This window comes from Meriones unguiculatus, chromosome 15 (genome assembly GCF_030254825.1).
Source record: "Meriones unguiculatus strain TT.TT164.6M chromosome 15, Bangor_MerUng_6.1, whole genome shotgun sequence".
Taxonomy (NCBI): domain Eukaryota; kingdom Metazoa; phylum Chordata; class Mammalia; order Rodentia; family Muridae; genus Meriones; species Meriones unguiculatus.
The window spans coordinates 56,630,733-56,649,686 of record NC_083362.1 but is presented as its reverse complement, the minus strand read 5'-3'; the positions used below and the strand labels follow the sequence as shown (position 1 = coordinate 56,649,686).

The 18,954-nt window shown below is 38.4% G+C and overlaps 1 protein-coding gene across 8 annotated transcripts in view; it reads left to right on the top strand.

Annotated features, from left to right (window-relative positions):
* The window catches only part of Ikzf2 (IKAROS family zinc finger 2), a 148,204-nt gene that overhangs the window by 102,309 nt on the left and 26,941 nt on the right, over positions 1-18,954 (top strand). For all 8 annotated transcript variants that reach the window (XM_060368573.1, XM_060368571.1, XM_060368570.1 and 5 more), the window contains one exon: positions 3,941-4,108. In XM_060368573.1, coding sequence (XP_060224556.1) covers positions 3,941-4,108 — 168 coding nt within the window. The remainder of the gene's footprint in view (positions 1-3,940; positions 4,109-18,954) is intronic.

Genomic DNA, 18,954 nt, shown 5'->3' with positions numbered 1-18,954 from the left:
TCTTCACTAGGAATATAGGGTACAGGGAAAAAATAAAATAAAGGTAGTAACTCAATTCACATGTGAACATGAATGTATAGAAAAATTATAAGTATAGACAGTCCTTAAGTTTGCTCCTCTTTGGGATGTCGATTTCTTGTCATTGTGATTAAGCACTCAGCATCCTGTTTTGTAAACTACAGCATTTTTCAGCCATTCTTTGCCCCAAGGCTCTCTAATGTTTGTTGTTGGTTTTCCAACCCAACACAGGAACACAGGTCTTGTCTTTGACTCACAAAAGCAAACTAGTCTCTGCTGATTTGCATTTCATTTGAATACTCAGACACATTTTAAATGTGTTTATTAAATTATATAATTTTTTGAAATTCCATTTCTCCACAATGAAAACAAGTGACCAGTAAATTGGTAGACTGGCATTTAGAGAATACAGCTTAGAATGAGGGTGTACATCTGTAATCCTTGGAAGCAGAATCAGGAAAGACCAGGAGTTTGAAGCCGGTATCTGTTCTAGAACAAGTTCAAGGCCAGCCTGAGCTTCAGAAGACCTTGCATCCAAAAGCCATGAAACATAAACAAAGGCCACAATCAGCTTTAGAATGGACATGAGGAATACCATGACCACATTTCAGTTCATTCTCTTGTTAGTCCAGTCTTCTGTACCTACCACTGGGAAGGTCAGCCGTCAAAAACACAATTTCGTGCTTTGTTTTTGAGTTGGATTGCTGTAAGATATTAGTAATATAAGCAAGGAATCTGTGGGAATTTTAAAACTTTTGTTTCCATTTGTATATGAAGAACATAATTCTTTATATAACTATTAGCTGACTCAAAAAGAGCCACCTGGTTCTCCATTTGGTTTAAAGAACAAATTAAAATAATTCAGATGCATTGTTTAGAGTTCTCATGACAGTATACCATTGTTTTGCATTTATATAGAGAAAACGTAGGTAATTCTTTTAACCTGAATTCAAGATAATTATACCTGTATTTCCACAATATCTAAACTGGTAAATATCCCACAACATTGAATATCAGGCTTTCTAATACTTTACAGAATTTTTAAAAATTGAGTTGATCTATCTTTTAATTCTTTGTTCAGTAGCTATGAATACACACACACACACACACACACACACACACACTGTATTGGAGTATTCCTAAAATTTTATTATGTATACGAAGAGAAAGTTAATAGTTTTTCCTCTTCTCCAATAGTAGCATTATTGAGGATGTAACTCTAATTGTAACTTTAATGTTGAGTGCAATAACACAGCCATGTTGTCAGAGTGCTAGTTAGTTCATTATAATCAAGGCACTAAGTGTAGTTAATCAGATTTCCTAGTAAAATTATAAAGCCTGGAACTGATAAAGCCAAAGAGTGGAGAACATTGATGGAGATTTAATAGTAATTCCTGCCATTATACCTCAAAGGTTTATATGGTTGAAACTGGAATACCTTGTGGCTAGAACCTTTTCTGTTATCAGAAAGGAGCTACGGTTTAAACCACATCTTGCCTTGTTCTTTACCTCTCAAGCCTGTGGACACATACAGAGACCTCAATATATAGTCAGCAACAGAGCCATATTCCCAGATGTACCTAGAGTTTCTTTCATTGTCACACCCTCTGAAGGATTTTGTAAATACTAACACAAAGTTACCCCATTGTTAGACTCATAAAACTTGATTAGATTAGCCTAAATTTTGTTTTAAAAAAAAATCTTTTTGAAGAGGATGCTGTGTTATTTCCTCTTCAGACTAGCATTATTTTAAATAATGAATTAATGACTTTAATGTAGGGAGTAAAACTATAAAGGTTATAAATGGTATAAATACTGCAAATCAGCTTGCTGCAAAAGCAAACATGAATGCATTTTTTTTTCAACAGACCTACTAATTTAATTTCTTTTCACAGTTACTGTGTACCAATTTGTCAGTTTCCCAGGAAAAGCTTAAGAGTCCAGGAGTAAAACTGAACAGTTAAAGTCAAAAGCATATTTTATATTTGTTGTTTCCTTTTTTCACAAAGCTACTTTGCTGAAGTACCCTGTTCTTCCTTTTATTAAAATTCCATGTCAGGGCGGAGAGTAGATAATTATGATTTTTAAAGTTGCACTCTGTTATTTCCTTGGAGAAAAAAAATTCAGAGTCAAAGCTAATTGTATATGTGTATAAAATGAAAAAAAATCTTGAAAGCACAGATTTAAGGGCCAAGCATAGCAGCAGACACCCATAAGCAAGTGCATGGACACTTTAGATAGGGTGACCTTGAGTTGAAGGCCACCTTGGTCTACACTGGAAGCCCTGTCTCAACAAGGCAGAATATTTGATCAAAATTCGATTTTTGAGACAGGGTCTCACTATATAGACCTGACTGTCCTTGAATGCTTGGAGATCTTGTCTCTGCCTCCCACATGCTGGGATTAAAGGCATGTACTACCACTCCCAACAGGAATTAAATTTCTAAACTAAATCATAGGGCTTCTGAGGTGTTTTAGACTTCAACAAATCCAACTAATTGAATAAAATTGAGTCTAAGCTAACTTTAATACGATGAAAATTTAAGCATGTTATCTTTTTCGGACCTTTTATAACTTAGCTCTGACAGCTCCACATCTTTTTAAGGAGTAAAAAGCCCGTGATACCCCAGCCTGTTGGTATGCACATCATTAACTTTCAAAAGGAATACATGCTGTAGACCCAGTATGTGCTTGATCTTACCTGGTTTTAAATTCTTTTGGTTTTGTAACAAAAGTGTAAGACGGAATATGCAGTGGCCAGAGAGTGACCAAACCTTATCTGTTTTTGCTTCCTAGCTTTCTTGAATAGAGAAACGCTGGGCTTGCATTATATAATGGGCCAAATATATTCTGAGCTTTACTTCACTATTGATATAAATATAATGATACATGAACGTGTCAATTCAGAGTACAAGTTATGAAAACTGTGCAAATTATCCCTATTACGGAACAAATACAGAAAAGATTCCTTTCAACTATAAGGAAGTGTTTAATTTTGGTTTCTCTCTAAACTCTGAGCTTTAGGATGAGCTATTTTTACCATATGTTTATAAGTCAGTTTACCATTTATTTCATCTGTGCTTACAGACAGGCAGATGAAAAGTAAGAGTGTTTTCCTCATGGTTTGATAGTGTGATCCATTTGATCTTACCAGTTTTACTGACTACTTGCCTGCATGGATTTGTTTTTTAATCTTTGATAACTTTGGTGACTACCAGTTGAAGGCAATAAACAAATCTAATAATGCAGGCTTAAATAATTTTTTAACAGTTTCATTGAAAGAGAAACAGGAGAAAAGATTCCTATTTAGCATGTTTCTTTCTTTCTTTCTTTCTTTTTACAAAATAATGTAATTTTTCAGAAAATATCTGGAAAGATAATATTCTTTGTATTCTCTCAGATAACACTGGGGATTTTTACCAAAAGTTTTATTATTGATGGCTAAGAGAGCAGGTGTTTGTCTCTATTTGGAGATTTCATTCATGAGCTTTGAAGATTTATCTGTTGTTTCTGCCTATTTCATTCCTCTCGCTGACCAGGTTCAGTGTCAGTATTATCAGATACTCTGCTATTGTTGACTTCTCATTCTTTATTCCTAAATTTATGTTGATACTTCCTAATTATTACCAGGACTGAGGGTTGAAGTCCTATAGGGAAGGCAGTAGTCACCTGAGTTGTGACAGCTAGCTGTTGAGCCTCTGCTGAGTGCTGTTATTACTACTCTCAGGACAGGACTCTTGTCAAGTTTAGATTAAATGAGGAGATGACTACCTGACCCGAAGTTTGAGAAGTTACATTAGCAGAGAGATCCTCTAGGAGAAAGTGAAGGTGGTCATTGTGGAGCTAGGGAATTGTCTGTGGTTAACTGTGGACGGCCATTGCCTTACAATAACCAGTCTGCTCTCTCCCGCTCTGTCTGCAGGTGAGCGCCCCTTCCACTGTAACCAGTGTGGAGCTTCTTTCACCCAGAAGGGCAACCTTCTGAGACACATAAAGTTACACTCTGGAGAGAAGCCGTTCAAATGTCCTTTTTGTAGCTATGCTTGTAGAAGAAGGGACGCTCTCACAGGACACCTCAGGACCCACTCTGGTAAGTGTCACCAAGTCAAAGCTTAAGTCCAAAAGCAATTGTAGTGTTCCACTAACTCATAAATAGCTTTGGCATAGAGAACCTTTCCTGTGTGTCTGTTAGTACCGGTAGCACCTGTAGGATTACATAGATCTTCATAGATCAACAGGCTTAAAAAGAACACCGCCACTCAACAGTATCTTGTAGATGGAACATAAGTTTTCTTTAATTTTTAAGTTTTGTAAGTCTGAAAGCAGTTATCATGTTTAATCCAGGGTGACTGGGGCCTAGTGAAGTGACACACTAGTTTCTAGAATTCATGAGAGCTGTAGGGTTGTCTTAACCAATCAGGTAGTGCTCAGGCTTCGAGCTCAGTGAGAAATCAATTATTGTTCTCCTTAAACTTGAAAGGACTCATTAGAAAATCGGATGTTGGAGTAATTTATATTTTATTTCTCATGCCTTGTTTAGATAGCTTTAAAACTGTAGCCATTGGGAAAGATCTGAATGTTTTATCTGCTTCATAAATGATTTAATAACCTAGAATGTTTGATGTGATACGGAATACCAGAATAACAATACATAAATGAGGAAGAATAGTCAGAAATCTGAATGACTCTCATCTGATTTCAGTGTGAATTGCCATTGCTAAGAAGTTAAAGGTAAAAAATTTAGAATAAAATACTTTCAAAGCAGGTGTACATGCTAGGTGTATAATGACGTGTTAAACTTAAGTTCTAATATAAAGATCTAAGAAACTCACGAATATTGACAGATTATATTACATAGTTTGGGGAATGTGGGAGAATGCATAAGCATATTAGCCTTCTCTACATTTTCTTGATATGCTTAAGGCTGAAGTTAATTTTAAGATGAATATGAATTACAGAAAGCAATTTTAGACATTAACTGTTAAAATTGGAACAGAAATAAAAGTTAAATTAATGTGCACATGGAAACAAAATACTCTAAACTTTTACTTTCTTTCCTAATTGAAAAGTAATTTACTTATTTACATGACATGTATTTTTTGAAAATCATGCTTCTCCAGTTATCATTTTACTGTGAAAAATATCGTAAGTTGAGAGATACTTCTGAGAGATGCAGGTATTTTCTTCAGTTTCCTATGTATTCTAACTCATTGAAGTGTTACTGAGCTAAGGACTGTGTACCTTGAAAAGAGTTCATGAAGATAGCTTTTTGCCTCATCTTCATACAATAATTGTAAACACTTTAACCCTTTTGTTCTCAGACTCATACATAAAGGATATCCTTAGGCCGTGTGCTGTATCCGTAGAGCATACTAAGACAAGCCTTGATAGTAGCCATCCAATGGCAGGCCATTTTACCACTCCACTTAGCCAGCTGGTCATGGATGATGGAGCATGAGGAATGTGGATGGACTCTGTAGGTTTGAGTCTACTGTACTTTTTTCCATCATTTTATTGTTGTTGTTGTTGAAGGCAGTGCAACAAGGGGCATCCTGGTACTTGGCCAGGTATTCTGTTCAGTGCATTCAGGGAATAGCTTAGGAAGGAACAACAAATCCCTCGTGAACGTCTTTCAGTTGCTATGAGGGTGAATGTATCTCTTCTCCATATTATAAGGAGTCCAGCATAACCTACGTGGTACTACTGGCTGGCTGACCATTTGGGGAATATCAGGATCTTAGCATTGAAATTCTGAGCCCAGCAGTGGTAGTAGCTACATCAGTTTCCTGGGGATAAGGGAGTAACTGTAATTGAACTTGTAGCTACAGTCCTTGCTTCTATTATCATTCAAACACAGGTCCACTGAGCAAACACTAGGGTAGTAAGGTAAGCACTTGGCTGATGTCCACAAGAAGTTTTACTCCGTTCAAATTACTAGACGCCTTCTCCATAGTGGATTCATTTAAGAAGGTTTTAACACCATATTATCATATTTTGTATCAATTCTGAGGGTTACATCTACATAACTCTCCCCAGACCTCTATTACATCTTTTTTGTTGGCTGTATGGCCATGCCATGAGCCATTTCCTTAGGCTATCTCTTCTTCCATGCACAATATATAATCAAGAGGACTTGATGAAATCCAGGATGCTGAAGAACCTTTTTCCTACTATGTCAAGGCTGACTTCTTTAAAGTGGACCTGAAAACAGGTTTGTCATATCTAGAACCAAATGCTATGCAAGTCATTTACAAACTAGACTTGCAACATATATTCCATTAGCTGTATTGCTAACACACCACAAGGTGATTGATGTACATTGAAGCCCAGACTGAGTGTGTAGTAGCAGTTACCATGGACACCCGAACCACTTGTTCATGAAGCTTCTTTCGGTTCTCCAACTACTTGGCGCAAGTTCATTTAACAGCAAAATGCTGTTGTTATATCCTTTTCATATTATGATATGATTTAACAGATAATGCCTAATTCATTGGATATGATTCAACTAGCATAATTAGCATCTAATAACAAATTAAGACCTTTTTTTTTTTTTAAATAGAGAATAACCGTTATTTAAAGATCTTCATGGCGAAACCATTAGAGCTTATTTTGGCACCCTCCTCACCACTGATTTTTCCAGAAATAATTGTTGTGTGCTGGATCATAAAAACCCAAGGCCGTAGGGTAGCTTCCATCATGAGGGTGTATTGCAGGCCCCCCTTTGCTTCGTGATCATCTTAACACTGGCAGCCCAGTTTACTTGGGGCATCTGTCAAAGCAGCGAACCCTAACATGGCCTGCCTCTGCTGCTTCCAGAACCCAGAGACCGCTGAGCACTGCTGAATTGCAGGTTACAGAACTCTATCATGAGGCATAGGAGACTGATTTCAGTCAGCCCAGACCGCTGGTGTTTTAAGATCTACCCAGTCCAGAATGCCCCTAGATTCTAGGTTGAGTTCACCCACTGTCTGCTAGCATTTATCTTTGGACACACGTTGGAGGCTTGCTGCTTCCTGGTCACCAAGGGCAGCTGCTGCAGTGTCTCGTGGTAGGCAGGGATGAAGATTTCTCCCGACATTGTTGTGAGGAAAGGGGACTTACCCGTAAGAGAGGGAAAGCATGTTTCCCTGCAACGCAACGCGGAGGCACGCTGCCTCTGATTATCTTGCCAAGGTGGCGCCTCACCTGAGGGCAGTGTCTGTGGTAAAGACTTCAGTGTGAAAGACATTGGGTTTTGGTGTTCTGTTGTGACAGGGTCTACACTCATCCACAGACATACCCTCCTGTGTAGTGGTAGGTTTATAACATGCTCTCTTATGCCTCCTCTTTCCATTTGCTGATGCAATGTTTCTTCCCTGTCGTGCTCCATGAAAAAGAGTTAATAGTTTAGGTGTTGATCATTTTATACAACAATGCAATCCCACAGTCCTTCAAAGCAGACTTTGGGATTGGTCTTCAGCCATATTTGCTCTAGGCTTAGGTAAACAATGGTCCTTCAAAGCAGACAAACTCTCTTAGATTATACCTTTGTTTTACTGGAGCATTTTCCGCATCCCATAGAGCCATTAACTCCTGTATTCACAAGATGAGCTTTCTTCTCTCCACCCATTCCTATACCTGTATTAGCATATAAATGTCATAGTTTCCCAATCCTTACCCTGTGCCACACTTCATTCTTGGCTACCAGCAGCAGCAACACCATGCTCAGGCTCACCAACTGCCCATCAGTGACCCAGTAAGGAGGCTACCCAGCTCTTTTTTAACTCTTCTTAAGCCTGAGCAACAAAATCAAATTCCTATTTTGACTGATTGGACAGCCTTAGGCTGTTTTTCTACCCATAATGCTTGCTGTGTTCTAAGGATCCTAACTGTAAAACAGTGTACCACTCAATGGGGACCATTAAAGGGGAAGCGTTTGCAAGGGAATGGTTAGACCTAAAGAAAGTAATAATATTGCTATATTAAAACACTGAAGCTAACTATTGCAGGGTGCCATACCTGCCGCTAATCCGAATGGCAAGGGACCAAGGAGTCACTGGCATTAAGTAGCAAGGACTTGAGCGCTGACATTGTGTGGAGGAAAGCAGCCCTGCCAGCTGGTGACATGGTGCATAGAAACTGACTCTCCACCTTCCAGTGTCATTCTGGTACCTCACCTTGACTGAGTGTACCCAGAACTGAGGACGAGGAAGCCCGCTAACACAATACAACTTAGCTTTCTGCAGGAACAGCACAGAGCAAAGACGCTGAGAAAATGGCCATGGAAACCAAACGGGATAACGAATTTCTAAGAATCAGTGCTTCACGGTGACTTTTCGTTTTATTTCTGCTTTTATGGATATTATTCTTGATAGGAAGAACTTTGCTGCCCTCCTTTCCGGGTAACAACTGTCCATTGTTCTACTGTATTTAATAATCATTGTGGATGTTAGTACACGTATCCGCTTCCTGTGTTACCGACTTGACACTTCTCTGTGTTGATTTCTGTTAGTGGTTGGTAGCGGTGGGCTTAGTCCTGGTGAGCATTATATGTTCCTATTACAAAGATTGTAGTTTAAGAAAGGCAAACACTTAACATGTCTGGAATACTTAGATTCAGTAGTACTATAGATACATGTATTTATAAAACGTTTTTTATGATAACTATATAAACTTATTACTTTTCAGTATGGGATTCCCATTTTCTAAAGGACACAGTGTAATCCTGGGTTAGTTGCATTGACCCGGCAGTGAGGACTTTAAGTAATAGCTGGCATTCCTGAGCAACCCCAACACAGCACTCTATTGAGCACTGTCCATGGATGATTTAGTTAAAATTTGTTTTTCTCACCTCAGCAAAAGGAGATATTCATATCAGCAAGTCTAGAAACAGACAAAGTGCTTTTAATGAAAAAGCTTTTGCATTAAAACATGTAAATATTGCTCTTGTGCTTAATGATGTGTCTTTAGGTATAAAACCTTTTCTTTCAGAGAGGAGCTTAGGTTTAATTTTTCTAACCTAAGCCTCACCCATATTACATCATCTATAAATTATATTTTTCAGATTTTTTTAAAGAATTTAAAGAACTTTGTGAAGCAATCAGACCTCTGTTCAGTTTTTGATAATTTTTTAGCAATCTTTATGACTCTTTCTTCCTGCCCTTCACTTTAACGATATTTTTATCAGGTCATCTTTATTGAATCTTTCCAAAGTGGTAAAACTCATTTTAATAGAAATCTCTCTTTCTATAATTATTGGAAATTGAATATATGAGGAATTATAGATTATGATTACAAGTATAGCTGACATCGATTTAACTCTTTTTGCGTGTCTGTGGGTGTTAGGGATATGTGACTGTGATGGTGCTCATGACCTGGCAGACCCACGGATGTCAGAGAGGAACCTCGGGGCTTGATCCTCACCTGCTACCTTGTTTGAGATAGGGACTCTCTTCTGTTCTTCACGTCTGCATGTACTAGGCCAGCCGGCTGGCTCACCAGTCTACCTGCATCTCACTGAAGGAGCATTAGGATTGGAAACATGAGCTACCATACCAGTCTTTATGGATTCTAGGGACTGGAGTCTTAATGCCTGCACAGCAACCACTTTATCCATTGAACTCTCTCCCCAGGCCCCATATTTAACTCTTAAAAGGATGGTGATATTCAGGTTACTCCCACAGTGTCTACAGAGAAAATAGAGAGGCAGTGACAGGAACTTGGCTAAGAGCACTTCCTGTCATGAAGAAGAGGAGGCTGCGGCAGAGAGAGTTTCAAGCCAAGGCAGTCAAACTCCAAAGTCTGTGCTCTTTACTGCTATGTCATGTATGGAACTGCCCATTAAAATGCTCTTAATTTCTTACTTAAGGCAAAGGAAAGAGGAAGGGAGGGGCGTACCAATATGTCCTGTAAAACAATAAGTCAGGCATCTGGGTTTAAGAATGAGGTTGTATGTAGCTGTATAATATAGGACAGCCATCTACAGACCCAAAGAAGCTAAACCACTAAGGAGGCCCCTAGGGAGGATGCTGAAATCTCATTCAGAATGGCAAACATAGATACCAGAAGCAGTGGAAGAGAGGAAACAGGATGGGAGCCTACTATAGAGGGTCCTCTGAAAGGCTCCACCCAACCAGGGAATGGGAGAGACTCAGTCAAACTTTGGGCAGAGTGCAGGGAGCCTTATGGAAGAAGAGGGGGTGGAATAGAGAGACATGGAGGGGACAGGAGCCCCACAAGGAGACCAACAAAGCTAAAAGATCTGAGCCCAAGGGTTCCTGCAGAATCTGATGCACTGAGGACCATGGATGGAGAGGACCTAGACCCCCTGCTCAGATGTGGCCAATTGGTAGCTCAGTCTCCATGTGGATCTCTGAGCGAGGGAAGCAGGGGCTGCCTCTGTCATGAACTCAGCTAACTGCTCTCTGATCACTCGCTCCTGGTGATGTGCCTTGCCAGGCCACAGAGGAAGAGGATCCAGGCAGTTCTGAAGAGACTTAACAAGCTATGGGCAGATGGCAATAGTGGAGAACTCCCTTTATTAGTGGGCTAGGGGAAGGATATAGGGGTAAGAGAGAGGGAGGGAGGGTGGGACTAGAGGAAGTTCAGGGAGGGGACCCCAATCAGGATATATATTGAATAAATTGTGAAGGAAAAAAATTTAAAAAAAAAAGAATGAGATTGCAGCAAATTGGCTATGTCGTCTTGTCAGGTTACTTCCTCAAGTCTTTGCAGTCTCCCTTTTCTGCTCTTAGCCATGATGCTAAATGCGCTGTGTTAACTTTCCAGCCTCTGACCTGGCCTGAAAGCACACGCTGTGCTGTCCCAATCTTTGCTTCTTAGCGTTTCCAGTTTGGTTGAACTTTTAAAGTGGGCATATAGGAAACATTAAGGTTTTCATCAACTTTTCATAACACCCATATAGTTTCTCTGCTCCTTCCTGCTAACTGCATCTTAACTTTCCCATAGAAAGTCAAGTGACATAACGAATAATGAGAGAAAGGGCTGGAGAGATGGCTTAGTGACTAAAAGCTTTTCTGGAGGACCCACAATCAATTCCGTATTTCCAGTCCCATGTGGCCTACTCTCTCTTCTGGCTTCCGGGGTCACTCCAGGCACACAGCGCACAGTAATACAGGCAGGCAACACACCCATGCACATGATTTCTTCTCAGCAAAAGAAAAAGAGCATGAAAGAGAAAAAGGAAAGGGAAAATGAAGAACTGACAGGTTATCTATGGCGTGTTAGCTGAAGATCACGGACAAGTTTTTAATGTATTGAGAAAATGAGCTGCACTTTGAAAAAAAAAGTCTCAGATTTATAATGTATTAGAAGTTGTAAAAGAATTGAAAATGCTGCTGCTGACTTAAATTTTTATTCTCCAGCCATCTTGAGATTTACCATATAGTCATTCACATATATGTATCGTATACATCATACAGACATATATATACTACCTATTATAAAATAGCATAAGATTATGTGACTTAGGGAGCCAGGACTCCTACGTCGAAAACCATTTATATCACTTTTGTGCTTAGATTTTAAGTTTAACAAATGATTAGAATCCTTTTTTTGTAGATAATGAACAATATGTCACTTATTTTATATTTTGTCCTGTTAGTTGTTTTATTACAGCCAGTACTCTATTGAAATTGCATTGCAGTTCATCCCTGGGCCCCCTAATAAATACAAATATCTCACACGCACGTTATTCTTCAGAATATCATAAAAACTTGAATTGTGTATTTTATAGTTAATAATTCAATATTCTTGCACACGTACCCACACATAGACACACATACTCTTAGTTTAAAATCAATGTTTTAAAAATGAAAATGCAAAAAGGTTTTAAAATAAATAAGAACAAATATAGTTTAGTCTTTACAAAACATATTTTGTAAGTCACAAAGTAAAAAAAAAAAAAAGTAAGAATTTCCTCACAGGATTGTTAATATTTTATACTGTATCAAAATTTTGATGTTGAAGCTGCAGAGATGACTCAGTGGTTAAGGGCACTGGCTGTTCTTGCAGAGGACCCTGGTTCAAATCCCAGCATCCACACGGGCGCTCGGAACTGTCTATCCCTCCAGTTTTAGGGGCTCCAAAGCCCCTCTCTGTTCTTTGTAGATACCAAATGTGTACACTGTGCACATAAATGTAGAGAAAACACTCATTTATATACAATAAATTTTAAAAATTAGCTTTGACCATGGACTGATGCTAGCGTTTGATTTCTATGAGAGAGATTGTTCAAACACTGGAATCATTTAAAAACATTTGAAGAGAAGACCATTAATACTGAAAGGAAGTTTAGTTACTGTCTAGTGAAATCTAAGTATAAACCAAAATGCTCCTTACTATGCCATTAGGTCAGACACTGAGTTACTTTTCAAACATATATGTGAGTGAGAAATCTAAAATCAGATCAGTGGAGGCATTATTCTAATTCAGGTTTTTGACCCTCATTTTAATAATAAAATCAACTCATGTCTGTAGCAACGCTTTCCATTAAGTTCTAAGTGAAATATTGACATTCACTTAAATACTTGTTTAGCACATGATTCTCTTTGTACATATCTCTTAAAATAAATGCAGTATAAAACTAGTTTGCCTTTTATACGCACATCATAACCCACTCTGAGTACAGCAACTGGGAGGACTTTCCAGTGTTAAAGTCTCATGACTTATGGCAAATCTGCATGTGTCATTCTGAATAAATACTGAATTTATTTCTAAACACTCTAAAAATGTTGGGTTTTTTTTTTTACAATGCTTTATGACCTCCCAATATGTGACATTTTTTAGCTCAAGAAATGTGTTATTTATGTCTAATTGTCAGTTTAAAGCAATTTTGTCCTATAAAAGGGAAGCAGACCAGATGTGTCACAATAAATGCCCATCTGTTAAAACATCTTTCTCCCTATTGTACATTTTTAAATTCTTCAAAGAACTGTCTTGATTACTCATGTCCTTGTAATTTCTAAGCCTATGTGTTATCCACAAAAAATAGTTCAGTCATCAGATGCTTATGTATGTTCCACTGTTGATTTTTAAAAGAAAGCAAATAGTGAAATGATTGTTAAAAACTAATTTGCTGTGTAAAAACTATCTAATTTATACAAGTTGTTTAATTACATATTTATTATGATAGATCCCTCTGGATTTAAATCTTACCACTTACTCTTCCTTTGAATATATTTTCACATTTTCCTCTCTTAGGATGGTAAAGGAATCCACAGGAATTTTAAAGATATAGTCTTCTTGCCATCAGACAATTTGATAAAACAGTTGGCCTTTTTTCACTTGCTTAAAATCCTCAAAAAACTCAGAAGTATTATCTGGCATGGATGGAAAGGGTCAACCTTTGTCTGTATTGCTAAAGATACAAAGTCAATTGCTCTAGTTCTAAATCTCATATGAAACAGTGTATTGACTGTGTCAAACAATTCATCCTCTATATTTCTCTCTCTCTCTTTGTGTGTGTGTGTGTGTGTGTGTGTGTGTGTCTGTGTGTGTGTATGCATGTAAGTACTCACTGGAACCTGGGGTCACTGATTAGGCTAAACTAGCTAGGCAGCTTGTCCCAGAGACCCACTTATCTCTACCATCACACAAACCATCAGCTCTGTGGTTATAGATACGCACTATCGTGCGTGGCTGGTTACATGGGTACAGGGGATCTGAGCTCAGGTCCTAAGCCTTCTGACGTGGGTTCTTTCCCAATTGAGCCACTGTTCCAGGAGTTCTTTCCTTAAATCACAGATCCAAAGGTCACTGTAATGATAGTCACATTAGATTAAACGATGCTAGCTCATAAATTAAATCTAGTACAACCAAACTAATGGCGACAGTGTTACTAAATGTCGTATAAATTGTTCTGCAGGTGTCCCATGAGGAAGAGCTGTTTTAAACTGATCTTAGACCAGCACCTGGCCTGTTTTCTAGGTTATCTCCCAAGTGTGAATTTTTCCCACCCTCACACCCTCCTTTCCTTTCTGGAGGTGGTTGATAGAACTGGATCACACTGATAATCACACAAGCAGTATCAGTTGCACACATACTTTGCATAACCGTGGAGCGCCGCTTCCACCCAACTAGCCCTGATAATGACACCCAGGGCCTCTGCACACTCTACGCTGGAGAGAGGGGATGCAATTAGGTCGCGATTCCCTGACAGAAGGCTGTGACTGCCAGATAAAAGCCACAGCAGCTGGGAAGACAATCTGGTAGAGTCTACCGAGCAGAACATCTCTTTTTCCACCTAGGATAACAAGCGTTGCCTACCTTCTTCACCTCACACTTCTTTATAAAACAAATCAAAAATTTATCAGCACATGCAACCCTGTCTTACAGGTAGAAGTGGTTGAGCTACTTTGACCTTCCTGCACATTTCTAGAAAAAAAAAATACGGATGAGAAGATTCTCTGCAGTGTATTTTCAGCTCATGAAGCTATTTTCATTTCATTTCAGTGTAAACACATTTGTTTTAAGTGTTTGGACCCTTTTCCTCCCTTCCTTTCTCTCATCTCAGAAGCTCTAAAGAAACCAGAAGGTCTTATGTTCTAAATTCTACAAACATTGACCTCATTCCAAGGATGGCTCCTAGTTTTGAGCTTCTGTGAGTGCTGGGCTGGACACTCTCAACCTTAACTAGTTGTCATTTCAAGTCTTCAGGCATGATCCGAACAGAGGAAGAGAGGCTCCACACCAGCCTCAACTCATTATGAAACACCATGGAGGGGGGTTGCTTGGGGATTACTGATTGATTGGTTTCTGTGAGCTAACTTCCAGTTCTCAAGTCCTTATTCGAGCTGTAGCAGTCCAAATGTGGCCATTCTTAATCTATAACCGTTTCTATCTTGGGAGAAAAATCCAGCAAATAAAAACACAGCATGACGTTCACTAAACAGGCAAATGTTTACAATGTAACTAAAACAAAATTTCGTTCACGGCGAAAGTCATCAGTCAGTGGTATCCCTGAAAAGTGCAATATGATGATAAATAAGACATTCGTAGGGTTTAGAGATACTAAACCTGGCATCTCAAAAGAAGACATTTTGTTATATTTAGTTTTCAGCCCATCAGTGGAATGAATTGATGGCCTACTTGGTTACAAATACTCTGTTTGTTGAGACAAGGTTTCTCTGTGCAACCCTGGCTGTCCTGGAACCTACTCTGTGGACCAGGGGGCCCTCAACCTCAGAGGTCTGCTTTCCTCTACTTCCTAAGTGCTGGGATTAAATGCATATGCCACCATTCCACAGCTCAGACAAATATTCTTACTACTAAGTTTAAGATGAATGTATAATAGGAGGGCATGGATGTGTTTTCCAGCCTCCCTCTCTCCCTTACCATCCCTCTTTTTGTAGTCTTAACTAATTTTGTAGTCTTAACTCATACAGTCTTAACTCAAGTTATCAAGTGTGCTCCTTGATGACTTCTTCCTGGTGGGGCAGTCGAGCCAGCCCACAGAAGAGAATCCAGGCAGTCCTGATGGGACCTGATAGGCTATGGTCAGACAGTAGGGTTGGAGGACTTCCCCCACCAGTGGACTAGAGGAAGGGGGTAGGGGAGAAAGAGGGAAGAAGTGTAGGTTTGGAAAGAAATGAGGTAGGGGGCTACAACTGAGATTCAAAGTGAATAAACTGTAAAATAATAATATATTTTTAAAAAATAATAGAAATTACATGGGCTGTGGATTAATCTCAGTTGACACAGAGCTTGAAAGTTCAGGAACCCATATAAAAAACTAGGTGTGCCAGTATGGGCTTGTAATCTCAACACTGAGAAGCAAAGACAGGAAGATCCCTTGGGCTCACTGGCTGGTCATCCATTCCTGATCAGTGAACCCTGGGTCCCAGTGGGAGACCCTGCCTTAAATACAAAGTGAATGGCTCCTAAGGAGCAATCCCTGAGGTTGTGCCCTACTTTCTAGGCATGCATGTGCGCACACTGTGCCCACACAAAGAAAAACAGAGGTTGCATAAAAGAGAAAGTTGACATGATTAGATTATTTGTTTAAGTCTAGCAAAGTTCTTAATTGGTTCCCATGTTTTGTTCCTTCGATGACTATTTATGTATGTATAGCAATGAAATGTACTAGCTATGTCTCTCTGTTTGAGTTTTGCTCTATGTCCCTCCTTGCTGTGCTTTTTATGCCTTTGCAGTTTCCCTCGCTCTTTTTCTCATGTCACCAAACAGTTTATACTACAACTATGAAGAAAATGTGGCCATCCCTCTGAACTCCTTATGGTTAATAATAGTAGGATAATTTGACAGCTTACGTGTGTCTATTTTAAACAGCTGTAGCATTTGAGATGTCTAAGCTTGCATATTTATTTGTTGATTAAGTAATTCTTTCATTGAGAAGTCAAAGATAAACAATATTATAAGACATTTTATGGAATAAAGAGGCATGCAGGTGGCATGGTTCCAAGAGCACTTTACAATGTGCATTTCAGGTCATTTTGCTTCTTAATTTAGACATTCTGTGCAAAAAAAAAGCTAAGGAAAATTGTCACTTACAAAAGGTGATATGAAAGTGAGCATCAAATTTGTGCTTTTCTGAAAATAATTTTACATGAGTCTACTTTTATTAATGTAGGCCCATTCTTCACAGTGAACTAAAAGGAAAAAAAATATTGATCTGTTATTTATCTTCCAAAGGTCTGTGATTTGTTCACTTTCAAAGACCCCACTCACAGCTGCTTTGTTTCTTAGTTTACATTGCTCTGTTATTGCTCTGTTTTTTGTTTTGTTTTGGTTTTGGTTTTGGTTTTGTTAGATGGTTCTGGGAGTTGAACCTACGGTCTCTTGAATTCTGGGCAAGTACTCCACATGTGAATTGTACCTCAACAATCACCTATTCTTTCAGGTATAATTTCTCCTGGTGATTGTGCCTTTTCTATGATTTTTAACTGAATTTGGAAGCCGATGTTATTAGGATTGTTACAAATAGAAATGTTTGAATGATCAGAGTTAGCTTTTTGAACACAGTGGCAGTGTCTCTCCTATCACACATTATATTTATTGTGCCTAAAAGATGCTTCGTAACACACACTCATGAAATGACAAAGGAAACCTAATCCTTAAATCTTATCAAGTCCTACCTAAAAAAAAATAACATAAAGTGTGTCAATGACAGCAACCTGGGCCTGTTTATTATAAAATAATATTTCAAAATATGCACAAGCTATTTATTAGGTAAATTATTAGTTGCCAAAATAGAAAAGTATGTTTACAGTAATGGAGGAAACATTGTGTTAAATAAATTTTGTTTCTTTGCTTCCTTGTATTGTTAGAAGGATTCTAAACTTATTTTTAATTTGCTTTCATTGTGAATCATAACCTAATTTAAATATACATTTCATATAACTGCTTAAGCATTTAACATTCTTCCCTCCAACTCCCAACCACACTAGTAAACTTCCCGGAGAGAAGAAAGTTATTTCTGATAAATTTTGACTGACAACTAATTATACTGACATGATTTAATATAACAAGGATTCTCTTGGGGGGAAAAGCTCACTTTTCAGGTTTAGACCTGTTTCCTTTCAAAGATGTTCTCATCACTTAATCATTTTATTCAAAAACGTCTAAAGTCATCAATACTTGTAAGAATTTGGGGGTTTGGGGGGAGGGAAGGATGTGAGCATTTCTGTAGCATTCTGTCAGGCAATATTTCAAAGATTATATAAGATAAAGTAAATCACAGAAGGAAATGGAACAACTTTTTAACCACATGAAAATTAAAACCCTAAATATAAAAAAAAAATGTTTAAGTTAGAAATGAGTTGAAGTTACTAGCAGTTATATACACAGAGACTGAGTGACTTGATAGGACAGTTATAGCATTGAGGCATAACTGATAAATAGATAAAGGAAATAAATAGTTTAACAGAATAGCATACAAATAGATAAAATTATTTATGTATTGTTCACTTTCATGAATGCAAATTAAAATTAAAAACCATTTATATTGTCCAGCATAGAAGTTTTCAGACTTTTCTTGGTTCACGTCTTGTCTTTGTAACTTTTTCAGACTAATATAAATATCTGTTAGTTTATTGGTCAGGTCCTAATTTTAAGAAACCAAGGGCCATTTACAATTTTGTAATAACATGTAAAATCAGAAAATTAGCAATGTTTTCATGTCATTATTAAATAGCCCCAGTACATAAAAATATGACTGTATGCCATCATGGGTACAACTCAGTTTCCTAAACCTAGGAATCACATGGATCACAACCACCCCATGTGTATAAAAAGGACTTTCTTTGTACCAAAACCATGGCTGAAGTCAAACTTCACAAATACCTTGTCATTGAATAGATGGAGTGTGATAAATACCATTGAAACTGAGCCATTAGTTTACATTGTCTCTTGCCAGATAGAATACTGTTGTGTACCTCCATGACAGAATGTCTCACATGAGCTTCCCAAGCAACTTCTTTACATTTCAGGGTCCCCCACTGTAATTTTGAGGAACAGAGCTAGCACCACCGTGGAAATTTTACTCTTTGGAAACAACATTCTTCGTCAGTATAGGAAAATGCCTGTCTCGCAGGCTGCTAGGGTGAGCATAAATTTGCAGAGGCTTCCTTTAGTCTGCTATGGATCGATAGAGGCTCCAAACGTTAAACTTGGGGTCCGGGGAGAAGGACTAATGTGCACAGGCTTAGATGCAGAAGCAGTAGAACCTCAGTCCAGACCTTCCACCCCTGCATATAAGCTTTCCTTAAAGGTATGTGCTACCTAAAAGCCCACCAATGAGAGCGGGTACAGAGACGGGCAGATCCCGGGTTCTCACGTGTTCACCGGGAGAGTCTGCCTCGAGGACTCAATTAATTAATTAATTAATTAATAAGGCGGTGAACAATACAGGTAGACACCAGGCATTACCCGCAGCCTTCCACATGCATGCGCATGACAAATGCATCTGCCCATACACAAATA